At 31.3% G+C, this 18,351-nt stretch overlaps 2 protein-coding genes across 2 annotated transcripts; both read right to left on the minus strand.

Annotated features, from left to right (window-relative positions):
• Positions 1 to 1,534: 1,534 nt before the first annotated feature.
• Positions 1,535 to 2,949, minus strand: LOC120187391 (protein PLANT CADMIUM RESISTANCE 12-like). Its single transcript, XM_039191118.1, has 4 exons — positions 2,794 to 2,949; positions 2,622 to 2,693; positions 2,268 to 2,477; positions 1,535 to 1,611 (listed from the first exon to the last, which is right to left on the minus strand). The coding sequence occupies exons 1-4, from the start codon at positions 2,933 to 2,935 to the stop codon at positions 1,535 to 1,537; spliced, it is 501 nt and encodes a 166-aa protein (XP_039047049.1). The 5' UTR covers positions 2,936 to 2,949.
• Positions 2,950 to 9,630: 6,681 nt separating this feature from the next.
• Positions 9,631 to 11,648, minus strand: LOC120187623 (aluminum-activated malate transporter 4-like). Its single transcript, XM_039191304.1, has 4 exons — positions 11,240 to 11,648; positions 11,013 to 11,150; positions 10,650 to 10,919; positions 9,631 to 10,573 (listed from the first exon to the last, which is right to left on the minus strand). Exons 1-4 carry the CDS (start codon positions 11,595 to 11,597, stop codon positions 9,657 to 9,659), a joined length of 1,683 nt encoding a protein of 560 aa, XP_039047235.1. The 5' UTR covers positions 11,598 to 11,648; the 3' UTR covers positions 9,631 to 9,656.
• Between the last annotated feature and the right edge of the window lie 6,703 nt (positions 11,649 to 18,351).

Genomic DNA, 18,351 nt, shown 5'->3' on the forward strand with positions numbered 1-18,351 from the left:
ATATAATTAGATATAATTTAAAACACTATTATCTTATAATTACTCCAAATTATTCATGTGAGATGCCACACCTAAAGAACCCAATGAGAATTGATCCTAGACCTGGCGGATAAAGGCTTAACGCCTAGATACAAGGTCAACTTGTTATATTTTCGATAGCGAACGATGAAAATATGAATTAAAGGATACATTGTAAGAGATTTTAGGGATTTTTTTTTGAAGACAGTGAAAATGAGTATAACAAAAATTTAAAATTAAATTAGTAGTATTTTTATAAGTGTATCACTTTATTGATGTAACAAGAGCTGACATAATAAATCAATAACACAACTAATCGAAACATATTTTTTGATAGTTTATTGATCAAAGTAAGACAAAATCCAAACAATGGTAAAATTTGTTGTAGTTTACTCTATATAAAATCATATAATGAACAAATTTTCCATTTTAAAGATCATGGCCCTATCAATCCCTACAAACAAATGACTTGAAAAGAACAAAAACAAATGATAGAAAAGTAGATTCAATTTGTTGGGTTATTTAAAAGGATAAAGTACATAAAATGGTCTCTGATTACAGGGTATTGTTTTGTTGAGTCCACCGACTATTAAACGTTATGAAATTATCCCTCGACTATAATATATTGCTTTATTGAGTCTCTCGACTATTAAAAGTTACAAAATGATCACCGACTATTCATATATTACAATCTCGTCTTTTTCCGTTAAAAAATTGACGACAATCTAAGTTGAACGTTAACCTATTAATTGTTATATGATAAAATTTGATCATATAATCTCAAACGACTATCATATCACAATCATCATGTTAACGTCCAACTCATAGGACTGTTAATTTTTTTAACGGAAAATGATGAGCTTGAAATATATGAATAGTCAATGACCATTTTATAACTTTTAATAGTCAAGGGACTCAACAAAGCAACAATCTATAGTTGGGGGACTATTTTGTAACTTTTAATAGTCGATGGATTTAAAGTAGTACCCTATAATTGGTGGACCATTTGTGTACTTTATCCTATTTAGAATTATGATCAAACTAATAGATTGTATAAGTATTAAAGATTAAATGTGTTATTATACCAATAAAAAAATAACCTCATCATCATATCTTTTAACAATTTATTGAAGGGCGACTAAAATAGAATCAAACAATAACATTAATGATGAAAATAAAAATATGTTAATAGTTAAGTAACTAAACAAATAATTTACCTAATTTTTTATCAGTCCTTATTTAAATTAATCCATCATAGAGGGAATGAAATCTTGTATATATATATATATAGGGAATGAAATCTTATATATATACTAGATTTTATGACATGTGAAATGTTATTGTGAGAAAACTATAAAAATATATAGAAAATAAAGGTTAAACCATGCGACAAGACATAGTATTGTTCCATTTAAAAAGAACTAAATATATTTTCAATTAGTTTTCCATTAATGAAAATTGAATTTATTTCACTAATCGAATTATGTCAATTGATTTATGATTGTAATTCAATAAATCATTTGATCATGCCTGGTACCACAATCGGAGGAGTCACTCCATCTTTCATCCACATAGCTAAATTGCCTTCCCAACCTATTAAAAATTAAATTGTAAAAAAATAATTAATTAGAGTTTTGGGATGAAATTGCATCCACAATGGAAGACAATAAGGTTAGATCAGATAAATTCGACATATTATATAAAGCATAAGGTTCAAATCTTTCTTTATTAAATCAAAATAGCATTAAAATTTTCAGGGTATACATAAAGATGTTAATTTAATCTGAGATTAATTAATTTTTACTTAATTTGATTTGATAATGTCATTTTTTAAAATTTGGGTTAAATTGAATTTGATCAAATTTTATAGTATGTGAGACGATTCAAATTCATAATTAGGGTGAAAAATCTTTGATCCGACTTGAATTCCAACCCAAAGTAATTTCTTTTATAAATTTAAGGATAATTACCATGATACCATTCTTTCATGATACCATTCTTTCTATAATTTCTTTAATCATATCCTTATTTTATAGAATAATTTTTATATATATTTATATTGAGTCGAATCTTTTATAAAAAATTTACGTTGGATCAAACTCGAATGAGGAAATATATTTCTCAGATTGAGTCAAGGGGACATATGCTTCTTAAATTTAATTGAATTTAGATAGATGATATATATTTTTCGGATCAAATTGTGTTGATAAATATATATATATATATAACGTGGGATTGCCATTAATTACCTAGGGAAGGGTCGGCTCCACGAGTTCGTAGTTCTCGGTGTTCTTGACAAAGAGCGCACCACATGCACAAAACGTGAGTGGCCCAATCCGGCAACGGCGACTCCGGCAACGAGAAGTGTTGCCGCAGCTTCGTTCGGTTTCTCGACCCAAATATCCATCCGAATAGGACCACCCCTGAGGCAAGGTGGAGGAGGCTGGCCGATCTGCAGGCTGCTCATGCAACTTATAATAAGGAAAATCATCCCATATTAGATTTATTGCATCAACAACTCCAAATCCCAACTCAACGTTGTTAATTACCAGTCGTAAAATTTCAAGACCGAAACTTGATGACAAAACGAAGTGTTTACTTACCTATTTCTCCTCTATTGATAATCTCGGAATTTTGTCCCATGGTGATGCAGGGACATATACCGGTAAACAAACCTTCAACAAAAACACCAAATTAAACACGACATTAAACGAAGAACATGGAATGAAAGGAAAAAAAAAGTAAATGAATTTTATGGGATTTTTCTGTGTTTACAATTATAAGCATCTCCGTAACACTCGCAAATACCGGTTGTCCACAATCCTTCGGGCAAGGGCTTCATGTATGCTCGAGAAGACGATGTTTCAGGGTCTGGTCTGAAGACTGGGGTTGAAGCTTCGTTTTTATGAAGAAACATTTCAACTTTCTGCTGCAAACAACAAAATAAAATCGAAGCCAAAATGGGGATTCTCAAGGTATTTTTGTAATGTTTTCTTTCCCTTCCGGAATCTGTGCTTTTGCTTTCTGTTGAGTTTTCACTGTTTGAAATGTTTCCACACTACTCTCTCTCTCTCTCTTTCTCTTTTCCGATTAAAACTGATCCAATTTGACCTTGATCCTTCAAATTCAAACGGTGCTTTGAAACTAGGTAGTTAATTAATAAATTGTACACTCTTGAAGAAAGCTAACTTGATTATTAGAATTTTGTGTTGAAATTTGAAGGATTTAAGGCTTGTGATTGGTGGGGAAATATGATGTGAAGGAAAAACTATTCCTTAAGGATTAATGATTTGGAATATGGATGGAGTTAAAAGGTTTGTCATCGTGTGCCTTTAATTAGGGTATGAACAAAGGAACCTTTGAGATAATGCGAAGAATTTGCATGACCCCATATGCAAAGCCTTGGGATGTGAGATCAAGTATGTTTTAACGTTTAATATTTTTTAATTTAGTAATGGAGATTAGGGATGGTTACGGGATATGTTAAAATTTTGATAGTCTTGATTCAACATTATCTCTAATAAAATAATTTTTTTTCACGAATTCAATCAAAATATTTTATTATGAACTTGATCTCGATTCGACTCTCAATAAACAAACAACAAATAAAAGTTAATAAAGATGGATGAAAGTTTAAAAAAAAATAGTATAGGTTATACCATTGAAAAATAAAAGAACAAGTGGCCATTGAGAAACATAAAATCTGACCCTTAAATGAATTTTTGCAAACATTGTGTTAAAAAAGTTAAAAAGAAAAAAGTGCCAGAGAAGAACATAGAGCTTCGTGTGTTGTAATGGTAAGATACTTTTGCACCACACCATTGAAAAATAACAGGTCTACAAATTAAGAGCATAAAATTTTGTATTAAAAAATCATCAAGAACACATGCAATAATCTCATGAACAAAACCTAAACTAATTATCTCTTATTATTATTCATCGGATTTTAAAACTCTGATAGAATTCATATGAAAATATTGTAAAAGTTGGGGAAATGACCGACAATAATGGTGATGAATGTGCGAGAAATCTCTTGAAAACAGAAGAGAACTAAAGAACTAGAAAACATAAAAGATATGAAAGATGAATTAATGAGGAAAAGAATAAAATGGAGTAGTAATTGGTCTGCAAGGGGGGGGGGGGAAGAGAGAATGTTTGATATGAAGAATAAAGGTAGCTGTCCATTTACATGTACTTAAAAGGTTTCATTCTCACCCTATCTGATTGCACATTCTTTTGTTTTATGTTTTCGAAGCTTTGTTTCTCATAAGTATTTTATAACTAAGGATTGCATTAATGGTAGTGGGGATAAGACACTGAAATTACCGATGGATTCCAATGTGGACTGATTAATAAATTTATAACCATGGAATGATGGAATCTCAGAAACGTGTATGATAAACGAAGATTAAAAGAAAAGTGAGACTTAGAGGCCTCCCTTGACTTTTCTTTTAATAATCTTTATGAGAAGACCGACGATTTTCTCATTTCAAGGGTAAATTATACAAATTATCATTCAATTTTCTTCTCACTCTTATTTTGATAAGTGAAATTTAATTTTTTTTATTTAACCGCTAAAAACTTTTGATTTTCTCTTGCTTTAGTCACTGGACCGATTATCTATCTACGTGCTTACTTTGCATTTTTTTATTAATTGTTTTAGATTGCTATAGTACCCAGAGATAAATGCAATATTTTATGTTAATAAGGGTAAATTTATAATATTTTAGAGGGATAAAACACATTATCAATAAAAAAAATATCTAAAACATATAGTAATTTAAAATTTTTAGGGGTAGACCGCTCCGCCAATCCCCCTGGTTCATCCCTGATCGTGTCGATCACCGTTGTGGATGACAATTAAATCCAAAATTTTGAGATTGATTTATTTTGATCTTCTGAGTCCGATTTTAACTTTTGTTTCACCTGAATCTATAAACCTCAAATAAAACCTAAAAATTAGATGTTAATCAAACCTTAAATCATGATCAAATCATAAATCCTATTTTCACCCTTAGTGCTCTATTTGTCATTTTTGCCGAAAGTTTGGGAGTAAGACTTTTGTAGAATTTCTTTTAGAAAATAAATTGAAACACTTATAGAAGAAGAAAATATGAGTTGAACAATATTGTTATTTGTTGGAAGCGATGTCAAAAAATGGCAGTTCAATAGATTAAAGCTTTCGAAAGATATATTCATAAAGTTTGGAGTTTTTTCGGATAAACTAACATGAAATTCATGTTTAGAGGGGTGAGATAAGTTTGTTGAAAAATTTTGGGTCTCATCGACCTCCAACTATAGAAATAGGTAGTGGTTAGAATGTTGGTAAGAAGGATGGTCAAAATCTGAGTTTGGTTCAAGTTGAGGGAGAGAAAAAGAAAAACAATGAAAGAAAAAATGATGGGGAAAGGAGAAAATAAGTTTTATACTTTGTTTTGGTTTAAATTTGATTTTTTTTGTAAGGATCCAAAATGATGTCATTTTAGTATAAATTGTCATGTTTTAATATTTATTTATTTTTCAATATTAAGAAATGACAGTCTTAACGTAATTGGATGTTTATGATATTTTTAAATAAATAAATAAATATCCTATTTTTATAAATTATATATATTAATCTATTTTTTAGAAAAATGTTTTAATATTTATTTATTTTTAATATTAAGAAAATGACAGTCTTAAAGCAACTAGATGTCCTATTCTGGTATTTTAAAAATAAATAAATATCTTATTTATAAAATATAAAAATTAATATATTTTCTTAAAGTTATACTAATAAATTTGAAATAATAGGATTATAAATTAAATATATTGTTGAATTCTTAAATTTCTAATAATAGAGACAATTTATAATTAATAATTATCAATTTTGGGTGTTATAGGGGTGTTAATCTTTCCCTAAATGTAATCGATCACAAATCCCTTTTTACTAAAATCTTTGGTTATACGCAGATCCGTTTTATCTTTTAAATTATGTTTTATTCAAAACTATTTTAAAAGATTATTTTTAGATATTTGACCCACCTAACTCAAAAAAAGTCAATGGCGACTCCCAAAACATTTTAAATTAAAATTATTTATTTCTTTATATTATTTTTCCCGTCAAGTAAAAAATTCGTGGCCGGGCGAAAATCGGTTACGACACAAAGGTTTCCTCAACAGTACAAAGGGTTTCCGAAGGTGGCAGCAAAACACGTGCATGCTCAACACCCCCAATATAGGGAATAAACACTCCCAGCTCTTCAGCCATTGCGAGAAGCACCTCATCATTGTCGTCATTGTTTTCACTAAGAAAGGGAATCAATTCCTTCCTGGTTCACTCCTCCCCAAGAACACGAGCGATCGTTGAAAGCCTACGGATTGAGTTTAAACGGAATTATATGTCATCATTTTTTAGCTCATCTATCAGGACAGCTATTGGATACAACGGTTCTTCAACCATAGCCATCTTATTTCAATATCTGCAGCTTCAATTAACTATTTATACCTGAAAACCTACAGAAGGAAAAAAACTCGTTACCATGGTATTAAATTGCGGCCGCAACGCAGTGTAATGGCCACATCGTATTGGTTTTGAAGGTCATCGCGACACAATATTAACGTAACGCGATAAAATATTTTATAAGTATTGTGATTTTTGATGAAATCATACCCGCGACAGTCGCAACATGTTACGTAACGTCCGCAACATCCGCAACCGCAACCGCTATTTTATACTATGCTCGTTACCCGTCATTAATTACCAATCATTCAAAATATACAGTAAGAGTGTCCCATCTTCTGATCCTTAAATCTCACGATTCAATAATGCTTTTGTGACCGTATTTGTAGATCTTACAAGCACTTAAAGCACATAAAAGTTTATAAACAGATCAATCCCAAAGAACATGATCCCAAACAAACACTGGGAAATTCAATACCAGAAAACGAACAAATTCAACCAATAAAAGGAGAGGAGAAATGCGGCAAAAAAAATTAAAAACCACGGCCTTGTTTGGATGTGAAGAGAAAGAAAAGCAAAGAGAATTGACTTTGAAAATTTAAAACTCCCGGCATCTAAGAACGGAAGATAACAACATTAACTAACGGAGGTAATCTTACCGATCTCGACTCCTTCCCGCCGGCTGTTTCTCAAAAATCAGAAAGAAAATGAGAATGAAATATTTTGTATTTTGGTTGTATTTATTTATTTTGAAATTTTTAAGGCCAGCGATGATGGTAATCGGCATCATTTTCGTGAATGATGGGCTAATTGATTAATGGCCCCTTGACTATTTTCATTTACAAAAACATCCCAAGACCCAAATCTCATTTCTTTTAAACCATTGAATATTGTTTAAGTTCGTTTTGAATCATTCATCTCAGTTTATTTTATTCACAAAATCAATATTTAATTTTTAATATTATTTAAGAGAATTACTATTTTATTTTATAAATTATTTTTTATTAGATATTTTAGAAGATTATATTCTATATACTTAAAATAAATTACATAAATGATTATTAATATTTGAATAAATTTTTATTTTTCTTATCAAGTTCTAAAATTAACGAATTAGTTATTAACATTATTAACAAATTGATTTCTTAATATTAACAATTATTAATGTGAGTGATAATAAATTGATGTGAGACGTTAACTGTTAATGTAATTATAAAGTTAACATTAAAGATAATTTTATGACGGTTATGATCGGAGGGAACCTGAAACAATCATTCTCTTTTGAGAGTTATTCATCTTACATAGAGATGGACGCAAAATCTTATATTACAGGAACGAACTTAGACTTTTAAAATTTTAGAAAATGAATTTGTACTCATAAAGTTACAGGGATGAAAGTAGATTTTCAATAGACAATATATAAAAATAAAATATATAATAATTTTAAAATTTGAGGTAGCAATTATCCCACCCACCCCACGGTACATCTCTTACATCGAAAACATCACGACTTTTAGCGGTTCATAATCCTTTGAAACTCCTAAACACAAACCTGGAAAAGATCTCAAAACCACCATCATCATGTTCCACCTATACCTTCCCCTCCCAACTCTCGAATTATTTCTTTTGACGACACAAATCATGCACCAAAATCCAATATTATTAACGATAAATTTATTATTATGTTTAATTTTAAAGAAAGCCCAGGTTCTATACTGGATTTATGGAGTTTAAGGTAATTTACGCATTTAGTATCGAATTTATCAGTTTTATGTTATTAGTACCTAAATTTTTAATTTTTTTAAAAATTATATTTAAAGTTTAGTTTTTGTTTTAATTTAATATCCCGTTCAAAATTTAACATTAAGTTGTTTAAAAAATCAAAAGTTTAGGTATTAAAATGGACCAAAAAATAGTTTAGGTACTAAAACGGGCCAAAACCAATAATTTAGGTACTAAATGCGTTAAATTTTTAATGATAGGGTATTAGAATGAAACAAAAATTAAATGTTAGGTATGATTTAAAAAAATGAAATTTAGGTATTAAAATAAACCAAAACCGATAGTTTATGTACTAAATGCGTATTTTACCCTATATTTAATGAAACAAATATTAGATCCACTTTTAAAGGACAAAAAGAGTGATCGAAAAATTTTTGGATACAACATCGTTGATGTCAACGGTCAATGATAGTTAACAATGACCTGTGATGAGCGATTGGGGACTTTAACCAAATTCATAGATTAAATTGATATTTTAAACTTTTAGGACCAAATTAGTATGTTACCAAAAGTTCAAGAGTTAAGCTAAAAATTAACTCTTTTTACTAACATGTTATATCAACAAACTAATGGTATTTAATGTCTCAATGACCAAAATATTATAAATCGATAACGTAAGTGACTAAAAAGTTATAAATGGATAACATAAGTAACCATATCATTATCTTTTAAAAAAAATTGATTAGCAAAATATATAAATATGAAGAAAAAATATATATATCAACAAATAGTTGTTCTAGTGAGATGAGATATTAAATCCTTTTAGAAAAGTCAAGAGTTTAAATCTTAATATTTGTTATTAGAATAAACTGGGTAGGGAAAGTCGTACTCATCGCCATAATGAGTCTTTGTAAAATATGATCAAAAAATAATCAATTATTAGGTCGAACACCAATGGTTAAAAAATGGACTATTATGCCCTTAATTTAATTACAACTTTCTAGATGTTAGTTTTTGGGCACTACAACTTCCGGACAAAATGAAGATTACAACAAGGAGATTTGTAAACAATTACTTATCCACTTTTGAAAACTTATAACAGAGAAGACGAACTTAAACAACATATGCCCCTTGTACAATGGAGTTGGGGAATCTGTTAACCATCTGTTGCGGAATTGCCCTGTCTCGAAGCTGATTTTGGATTCAATTAATACCACGACTACCATTACATCACAGAGTTCAGATCATAAAACATTGCTAGCAGATTTTTTCATGCAATTTAATGTAAAATCAAGGAAGCTAATGGTGATTTCTTATTAGGCCATTTAGTATGCTCGAAATAAGGTTGTCCATAAGGGTGTGCAACAAACAGTACAGGAAACAGTAATGTCCAAAATCCATTCAGTTCCAAAAGTTTAAACCCCAAAATACGGTCCAAAACCTCTTTACTTTTCTAATCTAGAACTTAGTTCTGTTACCGACAGCAACTTGTTAACCTGTTCCAGAATCCAGTCCCCCCATCTTGAACTGTTTTATCCTTGAAGTTTGCCTTCTCACTAAGCTCTTGAAATGCATCCACGAGATTCTGTAGCCTTGCAACGAACTCGATCAATAGCGATGCGAAGGTTGCCAAGGATAGACTGCTTGCACTTTCATATATTTTCGATTCCTGGCGGTGCAGCATTGCATCGGAGTTGAACGAGAGGCGAGGCCATGAAGGTTTGTCGAGATCACTTCCGGTCGTCATTAAATCCGGGGTGGCACGAGAGTCCATCGAGTGCTGAACTTCCCACATATCGCTCATGGATTTGATCACTTTACGTGGTTCATCATCTTTACCCTCGACCGTGCTCGTGGATACTTTCAACTCCTTGTGCTGTCGTGTTGGAGGGGTCGCCCAGCTATCCGAATTGACTAGAAGGTACGATTTCTCGTCTATCTTCTTCTGCAATTCCTCCGCCGCCTCATGAACTTCATTCAGTATGTCTCCAGGGCCTAACTTTTCCATTTTCTGGACTTTCTCTCCGAGCTCGCGCAGCAGTCTAGCGCCCGCATTGCTGACCCTATGAAGCTCGAGAGCAAACGCATATCGCTTATCTGCCGGAGCCTGAATTTCCGAAAGTATGCATCCATGCATCGCCATGACCATGAATGCACAATGTCTCAATGCACCACTCACTTTGACATAGTTCCTCCATGGATAGCTGAATGACCTATAAGGACCATGTGGAGGCTCCCATAAGGCAAAATCTAGCAGACTATCCTCTTGGTTTGAAGATTGCACAACTGATCTATAGGAGCTATACAATGGATCATCAGATGCTTGGTATGTAAGAATCTTGGAAGGAACCCTCTCATATTCAACACATTGCAGATATCCATCAACACACCCTACAAAACGAAACTCCGATGTTATATTTCGACAGAAAAAAGGGCTCCGAGCGGTTCTCAAAAAGAAAAAGATAACCTTCCAAGGAAGAAGCAACACTCTTGAAATTTTTAACCACCAATTCGTGCAAATCCTCTCCTGACCATATGGGGTAAATGCATATATTTATCACCAAACACATGCCCGCGCCAAGGAAGATGAGCAACAGACGGTAAAGAGCAGTGGTGTAGAAGGTTCTCGAATTGTTTCCGGATATCAGTACGATACAAAACGTCAACAAGAATACCCGGAAACCATATTCGTATGGCTTCATCGGAGGGTACAATTTGCAATAGCTTGTAACAAATCCTAAAGCAGAATGAATGCTCATGAGTTATAACGTTGAATGATCATGTGACAGTAAACATTTATTTTTAGTGTTGAACTGCTAGAACTCCCAACCTGCTATGAAAATGCTTATCAAAATGATAACTTCTTCGTACTTTCCGGACATTATCGATAGTTCTGCGATGCCTAAAGCCATGGCTCCGGCAGAGAAAGTCCCGATAGCTCGATTGAACCCTTTGTTAAGTGTTGCACCTACATTCAGATACGTTAAATATAAACCAAATGGTGGTAGTGTGCAAATGAATGTTGAATCATATAGATACATCTATATATGTATGTACCTACGCTGAATTCGAAAACGACGACGACGGTGAGAATGGCCCAGATAGAATATTGACTAGCACCCTGTAGAGGCTCTTTGAAAAGCATAAGCAGCGATGCAGACGTTAACGAAAGCCCCATTTTCATGGCGAAAACGACCTTACGGGGATCTGATCGCCCCATCTTATATAGTTTAGCCGAGACATCTTGAACGTTGTTCCAGAATTCATCGATGGGATCGAGACATGATCGAAAACACCGGCATCTAACTCGATCCTCGGCAGCATTTTGATTGCCGAGCCTTAATTCCGAAATCCCTTTGGTTGAAAGCAGCCTTTCTTTACTCTCTCTACCCCACATAAAAGACCTCCCTGCCATTTCTGCAACAACAAAAGAATATAAAACATGAAAACAAGATTCAATGGTGTTTGATCGACTTAAGTGCCGGTGGTAGACTGAAAGCAGTTGTGTAGATTTTTTATCCAAGTGGAAAGGAAGATGTAAAACGACTATCCAAAATAAGAGATTATGAAAGTCACTCAAAAAATCACCTGGCTCCACGCGTCACCAGTCACTTGGTTTTCGATCAACTATAAACAATTTTGCTTATACAATTAATTGACCTTAAACCAGTGCCCCCTGTTTCATGTTATGTTTCTTTAATTTGTCTTAGAAAAAAAATGAGCTTGAATGTATCATAATACAAAATCCAATGCTTTTCCGGTAAAAAAATGTGGGTTTATTTGTTGGTAGAAATTTAACTCACAGCGTAAATGTGAGAGATTTCAGAAATTTTGGAGAATGACTTGTACTTGCCGGTCCACACTCATCCGTCGGCCTAACACCGGTGCGTCGCATGTACCACAACCACCGTTAAGGAAGGACGGCTAGTTGGTGCCATGACCCACGTGATACAATAAGATCAAATTAATCATAGTTAAGTATGGTTAAAAGGAGTTTTTTTTAGAAGCAAGGGATTTGACAGAATAAACATGATATGTACAAGATATTAATATTTATTGTTACCATATACGAGGTATTTTGTTAGCTGCGTGATAATCAAGTGTATTAGCAACTTACCATAATTGGATTATTTAGTGATTTTGGTTTTTATATAGATTAGGATGTATTTAATACTTACATCTATGCTAAATCTTTTAATTTTGTAACTTTTTAGGATAATTATATGAGTGAATTTAGAATACTGAAATTATTTCTTTGTTCTTTTTTCCCGTGAATTTCTTGGTGTTTCTATTAGAAAAACCTCCAAAAATTCATTTATTAGAAAAATAATCCCACACAACATTAATTAAAAAAATACTCCCAAACTGCCTACATAGGGCTACCTCGGGTTCTGCAAAACACATTTAAGGATCTCAAGTTTTGAAGGGCGCAAGACCGGTCCAACGTGTAAACACTTTTTAGAAAATATAATTTAATATTAGGTGAAACGACCTCACGTTCTACAAAACGCGAGGTGTACGAGAAATTGAATTTATCGTGAGGTGCACGAGAAATTGAATTTATCATGTGCAGTATTAAACAAGCTTCATGTTCTACAAAATGCGAGGTATATACATTTCCAACCCACATTGCAAGTGTTTATAGTCATATTCGATGAGTATTTTCGGGTAGTTAATCTATTTTTTTTAATTTATAAGATTAGAGGCGTAGTATTATAACTTATCTTTTAGTTGAGGCCAAAATCGACACATACGGGATATTGTAAGCAGATTAAAAATCGCATTAAAAAATGTTCCAAAACTTGTTTTGTGCATGACAAAATAAAATGGTTTGATAGACATATTCAAGTGGTTTTTTTTTCGGGTAGTTAATCTAAAATTTTTTGTAATTTGTAAGATTAAAGGTGTAGTATTTATATTTATGTTTCAGTTGAGGCTAGTATCAGTACATACGAGACATTATAAGCGATGTAAAAATTGCATTTTGAACCAAGCTTTGGAACCATTTTGAACGTGATTTTTACCCCCGCTTATAATGTCTCGTATGATCCGGTATTACACTCAACTAAAAGATAAGTTCAAATACTACGCCATTAATCTTATAAATAACGAAAAAAAATCAATTTACAACCCGAAAAATTGCCTCAAACATGCATATAAAGAACTAAATGGTTGTCTGGAAAAGAAAGGACATCGCGTTCCATAGGAAGCGAGATCATATGAAGAGACAACCTCACATTTTTCATACGACAAGTTCTATCAATTCATCACTTCGAAAAAGGTACAAAGACTGTTATAAAAAGGACCCAAGTTCTCCTTGTCGGTGTCCCCTTGGGCTTGCCAAATTGTAATACCCCAAAATTTCGGTTAGTGGCTAAAATGTAAAATTTGAAAGTTTAGTGGCCAGAGTGTAAATTTGGAAAATGTTCAGAGACCTAAGTTGTAATTTTCCCAAAAATAATTTTTATTTCATAAATAGATAGTTTACTCTTGAGATTGGGTTTTATTTACTCTTGAGATTGGGTTTTATTGAAACTAGATTATTGATCCAAAAATTGTGTTAAAAACTAGAAAATGTTAAAGTTTGGTAAAAATTCGATAAATCGGATCGAATAGAAATTTCAGGAAAATTTTAAAGGCATTAAATTAAGCTTAGAAATATTATTTAAACATGTTAAAATGATGGAAAATAATATAGAGCATTGGATTTGAGAATTAATTTCCATGTTCAATTTGGATCGTTGGATGAAAATGACAAGATTGATTTTTTTTTTTGAAAATGGCATGGGCAAAGTTGGAAAGAGCAAGATAATTAATTTATTTTTTATTTTTTATTTACGATAAGGTTTATGTGGCTTGATATTAAGGTAAATATCAAGTTTCATTAAGGGTAAAATTGACATTTCTCATTAAATGAATATTTTATTCATTTAAGCTTAAATAAAGGCTAAATTAACATGAAATTAACCAAAATTTCATGAAACCAAGCCATCTTTCAGCCAAAATTTCGTGCTCCTTCATACCTAGGTAAAAGAAGTTTTTATTTTTAATTTTTAAGCAATTTCCTTTGTATTTTGGATCATGCAGTGAAATAGAAAAATGTTCTATTCGAAAAATGCTATCATTTGGTACCATTATTGCTTGCTAATTTGGTTTGTGTTTAAAGATACCAAACTCTAGGATTTATATTCACATTAGGGTTTATGTAATTGATAAAGGATTTTGATGTTTTTGAGGTTCTAGAATTATTTCCAATCATGATGGATGATTAAAATCATTTGTACATGATTATATGAACATATAAAGGTTCGGCCAATCCTAGCTTTAAGGGAATGATGTGTATTGATGAAATTAAGTTAGAGATTTGATTGTACAGATTGTATAAGGTTGAATCGATGTTGATTTCATGCTTGAATCAAATCAAAATCGAGTAAAATCATCTTGAACTTTTAAAATATTCAACCTAAGCTTGAACATGGGAGAATTTAGAAAAACTATGTAGGGGCTGGAAATGATGTAAGAAGTATTCGACAAGCCTAAGAAAAAATTGGGGACCATTTGGTAATTTTTGAAAAGTTGGGAGACATATTTGGCAATTATAGAAAATTGTAGGTTGATGTGTAATTATGAAATAGTTGATGTACTATGCTTGAAATTAATGTTTGAGTATTAAATTAATGTTAGAATGTGAAATTTGATTATTTTGGAAAGTTTGTAAAAGTTGAGGTCATAAAAATAGAAAAGTTGGAAGCTTAAGTGAAAATGTTTGTGAAATTTGGATTATATAGAATTTGAATGGTCAATTGGAAGTTTTAAGGTCAACGTTTATGTTGTGACATGAAATTATTATCGAATGAGCATTGAAAGAATTTTTAGGAGTCTATTTTCTATGTATGCCTATGTTAGTAAGATTTTAACATGTGGTTTGCATTTGTATATATTTGGTAATGATGTTCATTTAGATTGTGTGTTGGAATCAAGATCAAACAATATTAAAGATTCTCCTAATATTAAAGCTAAGTAGAAACTTAAGAATGTAATGTGAATTTCTAAGGAAGGTTTACAAACTAAGGACACCAGGTGAGTGCATTTAATTCGTATTTATGTTTCGAATAAACATTGGTTTACGATGAGCCAGTGTTGGAGTTATGTTAAGAAGTGACTCCTAGTGTTATATGAAGTATAATTTAAGCTTATATGTTCATTTAGTAAGCTAATAGAATTAGTGAATACGTTAAGGACACTAGTTGGTGAAATCTGCCTATAAATTATGTTTTGAACAATAAGTTTAGAAAATCATCAAAAATTCTAAAACAATGATTGGGGGATGAATCTTATATAATTGGATTCTTATGTCAGTATAGTTTTGTTTAAAACAAACGGAAACTGAATTCAAGAAGTATACAAAAATATAAGAATTTTTAATTAGTGATAGGTCAGAAAACAGGACAGTAGATTCTGTCCAAAATAACTTTTGTCAGTCAACTTTGAAAATTTGATATAAATTGTACGAATTGAACTAGAAAATTGCTTTATATTTTTAGATTCATATTCGAGTCTAGTTTCCATTGGTATAAACAAAATAATTTTTAAATATATAAATTAATACATAATAATATCTCTTTGAAGGTAGCGCAAACTATCAAAATATGAAATTGTGATAAATTCGTGAAGAAGTGATTGGAAGCAAGAAATTAGGCTTAAAGTTTGGTGAGGTTTATGTTTTGATTTGTATATAAAGTATTAATGTGAGTACATTTTAATTATTTAATTATTCTGATTGAGGACGACTTGTGATAAGTCAACCTCGTATTATTTTATTTTAATAGTATAGTTTATGTTTATGTTTTAATTTTGGAATTATTTCTATAATACTTTATCAAGTTTCATGAATAATTTCGGGTATGAACTGCCCATGTAATATTCTGCGGTTATGATTTGAAAATAATTATGGTTTGGCATGATATTTATTAAATGGTTATGAATCAAAGTAAAGCCCATTGTATGTTGCATTGAGAGTCGTGGGTACATGAGGTGGAGTGATTCTGATATATTGTGGTGTTACATGAAGGTACACTAGTATATATATTCTGATGTGATTGCACTTTGTGTGCACATTTCCATTCTGATATGATAACACTGTGTGTGCTTATATGTTCCGATTCTAATATATTGTGGTGTATCGGTGGGTGCACTAGTTTATATATATATTCTGATCTGATTACACTTTGTGTGCACATTACGATTCTGATATGATATCACTATGTGTGCTTACATATTATAATTATGATGATAGCATTGAAGTGATTATTGCGCTCACTCGTCTAACTCATGTATCTTGTATTCTCATAAATATATATTGGGTTATGAAAATGAAATAAGAAAAGTTCTGAAAGTGACTGAAAGGAAAAAGAATATAAAAATGAAAAATATGAAAGTTCTAAAATGTGTCTGAATGGAAAGTATATGCAAAATATATAATTGTTGATGTTGATTATTGTGATTTTGATGAAATTATGTGATCATGATTTTCAGGTTTCTGATGAGGAAAAATATGGTTTGGAAAGCCTGGTTTGAAGTTTTAATTTTTTTATTTAAATTACAGTTTATTGCTTATATTTTATGGATTTTATGTTTTAGTTATATTTTTGCCTCACTAAGTTTTACTTAGAGCATGATGATTTTCATGCTTAGGTTCAAATAAAGTAGATGACATGAAGTGGGGAGTTTGCTAGTATCTTCTGGAAATCCAACTTACCGAAAGTATCAATAAGACATCCTAACTTTGACTTATTAGTGTCATGTACATTATATTCGTTGGGTTGCTTTATTAGATTTATTTTAAAAAGGAACTTGTAATATTAATTTAGAATTGTTTTGATTTTTAGTTAATTTTAGTTATAATCTTATTTATGAATGAATATTATTATTACTGGTTTTAAATGGTTTTTAAATTAAGCAATATTTAGGCAGTGATATATATAGTTATGATCAGCTCTAAACTGCCTACTTACCAACTGAAATTGGACTTGCTTTCAATTATTAAATTTATTTTATGGTTTTATACAAATAAGGTTAAGGTTTTTAAATTGAAACAGAGAATGTTTAAACTTAAAACGAGGTTTTAAGTCTTTATGCTCAGTAAATGTTCGTCATGTTAATGTGACATTTGTGGCTTGCATATCGATATATATATGGGCTATGGGTGTTACACAAACCCTTTATCCTAAATCCATCACCTGCTTATGCGGACCAAGTTAAACTTGAGGGGACACATTCTCTTATGTCTGACACGAGGAATAAATTCCAACAAAGACATAAAATATATTGATCTCGAGGGCTAATTGTTAGGCCTAACACGAAGAATAAATTCTCATGAAGACGTCACTTTCACCCCACTTAAATAGGTTTGGAGCTTGGGTGTAAAGCTTAAGATACGAGTCTTTCATTTCTAAAACTGAAAATATTAGAAAATGATTACTACAACCATTTAAAAATAATAATAATCAATGGTAAATAAAACAGATCGAACATAAATTAAAACCTAAACTTACAATTTTTGTCTTAGAAAACAACCGATAATCGATTTTGGCTTGACCCTCAAAGTCTCCAGCAGAGTCGCCAAGCTATCGCAACAGTCCTATGAGTGGTCATGGGTTAGCGTCCCGACTTGGATTGAATGTGATGGAGTCGTCACTGATCGTTTTTGAATTTGGTAGATCGGACCCTTGAACTTACCATTTTTACCAGATTTGCGTCTTACCAGAAATTTGTCGGATTCGAGAGTCATTTACAATTGAGGAAGAAAGAGCACTCTCGAATTGACCTTTCGATACCGCATGCTTATCTGGTTGTCTTAATTGCGAAAACTAAATTTAGGTAAAATTTAAAATTAAATATGAATCATTTACCTTTGAAAATTGGTTGTTGTAAAATAAAATAAATTAGTGTTTTTAAATAATGAAAATAAGAAAAATGTGGGTCTAATCTACATTCTCAAAGTAAAAAGGTCACAGATACCAAATAAAAGTAATAAATAAAATAAAAACTAAATAATTAAAATTAAAGAAAAAAGTTGAAAAAAAAAAGAAAAAAAAAAGGTAACCATACGTGCTCCCGTAAAATCAAGCATATCAATTAATGTTAAATATGGAGAGAAAAAATAAGAG

This window comes from Hibiscus syriacus, unplaced genomic scaffold, assembly GCF_006381635.1.
Source record: "Hibiscus syriacus cultivar Baekdansim isolate YM2019G1 unplaced genomic scaffold, ASM638163v2 tig00113725_pilon, whole genome shotgun sequence".
NCBI lineage: Eukaryota > Viridiplantae > Streptophyta > Magnoliopsida > Malvales > Malvaceae > Hibiscus > Hibiscus syriacus.

Excerpts from the sequence above, each read along its gene's own strand:
- LOC120187623 (XM_039191304.1), bottom strand. The coding sequence starts at position 11,597 with ATGGCAGGGAGGTCTTTTATGTGGGGTAGAGAGAGTAAAGAAAGGCTG. Across the intron at positions 11,151-11,239 it reads CGTTTTCGAATTCAGCGTAG|GTGCAACACTTAACAAAGGG; the intron begins GTACATACATAT and ends ATCTGAATGTAG. Across the intron at positions 10,920-11,012 it reads GATAAGCATTTTCATAGCAG|GATTTGTTACAAGCTATTGC; the intron begins GTTGGGAGTTCT and ends ATTCTGCTTTAG.
- LOC120187391 (XM_039191118.1), bottom strand. The coding sequence starts at position 2,935 with ATGTTTCTTCATAAAAACGAAGCTTCAACCCCAGTCTTCAGACCAGAC. Across the intron at positions 2,694-2,793 it reads TTACGGAGATGCTTATAATT|GTTTGTTTACCGGTATATGT; the intron begins GTAAACACAGAA and ends TTTTTGTTGAAG. Across the intron at positions 1,612-2,267 it reads TGGAGCCGACCCTTCCCTAG|GTTGGGAAGGCAATTTAGCT; the intron begins GTAATTAATGGC and ends AATTTTTAATAG.